The following is a 2,835-nucleotide window of genomic DNA, read 5'->3' as shown; positions in this document are numbered from 1 at the left end:
AGACACACCCAAAAACTTCACTATTACATCATGTGGTCATTGAACTTTGAAGCCGTTGTATTGAAATAGTCATATCGGGCGCAAAGATAATAGAGCGTGAAATCTCTGTTAAATCACCCTTTCCAAGAGTAAACTGAATCGCGCTTGAATGAGTTCCCTGAGACGGCGAAAAAGTTTAGACACCTGCCTAATAAAAAAACTGGCAAAGTTCCATCTATTCAAAGCCTGAATACTTGAAAAAAGGGCATATATGTACATATATTACGAACAGGACTTATCTTCAAAGAGCGAAATGCTTCGAGTAAAAGGGCTTAACAATTATGTATTTTATTTTTCATCATCTTCTACTCACAAAGTACATGACGAAAATTCTCACATTGGGCTGTATTACAGAAGCTTCGAAGAGCAACATGCCTCATTTGAAATACATGGGCGAGTCGAATCGATTAAACTTCTGTAATAGGGCCCTATTCCGGTCTACCTTGAGAGCAAACCAACACCGTCTATCCCAAAAATTGGCTGATGCCTGCTGATACAATCACTTCTATATTTTGTAATTTTTTATTACATGTGCAATTAAACTAAGTCTAACTAACACATTGCTCACGATAAATCGCGGTTTTACTTGTTGTAAAATATCTGATTTGCCCAACAGATCCGAGTTTCCAATCGTTACTCCATTTTCGTTCCGGTTCCGGTCTGTATTTACATTTGTTGCTTCCTGTACAAAAGATTTTTACGACTACTGCACGTAAAGCTTTCACCAATCCCGTGTTTCACACTGGATCAGCCACCCTTAACAAGGTGAACAGACGCTGTTTTGAGTCGCACTATCTTATTGAACAGCCGCTCGGGTTGTCGAAGCATTTCTTCTGTCGCTGTAATATGGTTAACGCTCAAGTGATCGCGTAGCGTCCTCGCACTTAGCTGTTGTCGTATTGACAACAAAAACTTATGAGGCCCGCAGCTTCCGCTCCTTCGAGGTTGTCAACTCACCATTTGAAGTCCAACAATTCACATACAATATGAAATAAAATCTAAAGAAAGCTTAATGGAGCCCAAATTTACGCAAAACATGAAATTGCTGAAACTTAACACTAGTTACATTTGGCTATTATTGGTTTTTATTTATATAAATATTTATACAACAAAATCACATCATTCTTGCCTACGCTGTCGCCTGAGATGTTAATACACAAACCATTATATAAGCGAATCAGTTTAGATTTCACTTTCCCCTGCGGAATTGCGAGGGTGAAGCAGTTTTAAAAATTAGAGGCTCCTCAAGCGTGTGTAATAACACATTTCCCGTTCTTAACCTAAAGCTGAAAATAGTGTTTCGGCGATCTACCGTCGGACGACGAGTCGGTTCTGGGATAGGTCGCCGCCGTCATATCGTCATTGTTATTGTTGCCCTCCCGTGAGGCATTATCACTTTCACTATCATTGCCTGCCGCAGCGGCTTGGGTCGCACTGCGGCGATTCCGTAGCGAATGAATACACGCCAGCGTTCGTATCATAAACGAGGCCGGCGCCGTAATGGTGTCCTTGGCTTCTTCCAGCATCACTGCGTTGCGTTCTATGAGCTAAAAAATATATTACTAGGCAAAAAACACCTTTTGATTTTTTTTGTATGAAATTATTTACATTGGTGGCTGCCTCCCGATCGAAACGAGTCATATCTTTATCCATTGAGGACCAAACTTTAATTGTCGTAATCAATTCCAGATGTAGCCAGAGCCCATCACTGCTGTTGGGTCTTAAGTCACACGTTGTGCGACGTCGAGATTGCGATCGGGACCTGAATGTAGATGAAGAACGTCGTCGACTGTAGGTTCTGTAACAAAAAAAAATTTTCTTATCAACCATGCTTATCAGTCTCCTATATGAGAAAAAACTATCACTCCTGCCGAATCACAGTTTGAATCTATCGGCTCTCACCTGACCACACGTCTAATTATTACAAATAATTACTAGAACTAAGCAGAGTCAACTTCCTATAAAACACAACCCAAACTGCACAAAAAATGTAAATAGTTTAAGTTTTATTGCTTCACGCAGGCCCATGACGATCTTATGTTTTTGCACCAAATTTGGTTCCATTATCATATTTCGCTTGCAAATTTCATTCCTGGAAAGGTAATTTTGAGTAGCCGGAATTTTCTTGTGTTTTATGCTTACGTTTACCGACGATATTTTTAAGAACAAAGTATTTTTATGATGCAAATTATAATAAAAAAATATTCAATTTTCATTCAGTGAAAAACTGTTTGCCGTCAGGAGCCTCGCTCAATCGGCTTGACACACTTGACATTTCTCTCCTGACGTTCAAACTTTTTCTAACCCTTAAGTCTAGACATCAACCTTTTTTGCATAGACATCCACCTTTTTCGTATACGTATCGCATTCGTATGCGATACGAATGGATTCGTATGGCCTTTGTTCGTAAACAAGAATGGCATTTTCGAACTCATTCGAATCCATACTTTCGTACGAATGTTGGATACGAACGTAAACAAGAATGAAGGTGCCTATTTTTTGTTGAGTGGAAGTCATGCAAAGGCATTGTAGGTTTCAGCGTAAAGGAAGGGTAACTGGTGGGGAGCCTGAGAATAGATCATTACACGATGACGTCACAAAAACAGATGAAGAAAGAGATTTGACAGTTGTTGCGGGTTTATTTGGTTAGACTTGTCAAATTTTCAGGTTTACGTACCTGACAGACCTGATTTTTTCAGCGTTTACTGCCTGGTGGTAACGAACGATTATAAGCGGAGAGTTGTCCGACCTTTTCCGTACTCGTATCATTCATTTTCACTCCTATCACTAAACGGT

General features: G+C 39.8%; 1 protein-coding gene across 1 annotated transcript; it reads right to left on the bottom strand.

The window, feature by feature from the left end:
* Window positions 1–1,106: 1,106 nt before the first annotated feature.
* On the bottom strand, window positions 1,107–2,372 carry LOC129729999 (uncharacterized). The gene is made up of 3 exons (XM_055688939.1): window positions 1,942–2,372; window positions 1,648–1,837; window positions 1,107–1,586 (listed from the first exon to the last, which is right to left on the bottom strand). The coding sequence occupies exons 2-3, from the start codon at window positions 1,690–1,692 to the stop codon at window positions 1,320–1,322; spliced, it is 312 nt and encodes a 103-aa protein (XP_055544914.1). The 5' UTR covers window positions 1,693–1,837; window positions 1,942–2,372; the 3' UTR covers window positions 1,107–1,319.
* Between the last annotated feature and the right edge of the window lie 463 nt (window positions 2,373–2,835).

The sequence above is a fragment of the Wyeomyia smithii genome, chromosome 3, assembly GCF_029784165.1.
Source record: "Wyeomyia smithii strain HCP4-BCI-WySm-NY-G18 chromosome 3, ASM2978416v1, whole genome shotgun sequence".
Classification (NCBI taxonomy): domain Eukaryota; kingdom Metazoa; phylum Arthropoda; class Insecta; order Diptera; family Culicidae; genus Wyeomyia; species Wyeomyia smithii.
The sequence above is the reverse complement of the archived record's forward strand: the minus strand, read 5'-3'. Positions and strand labels throughout refer to the sequence as shown.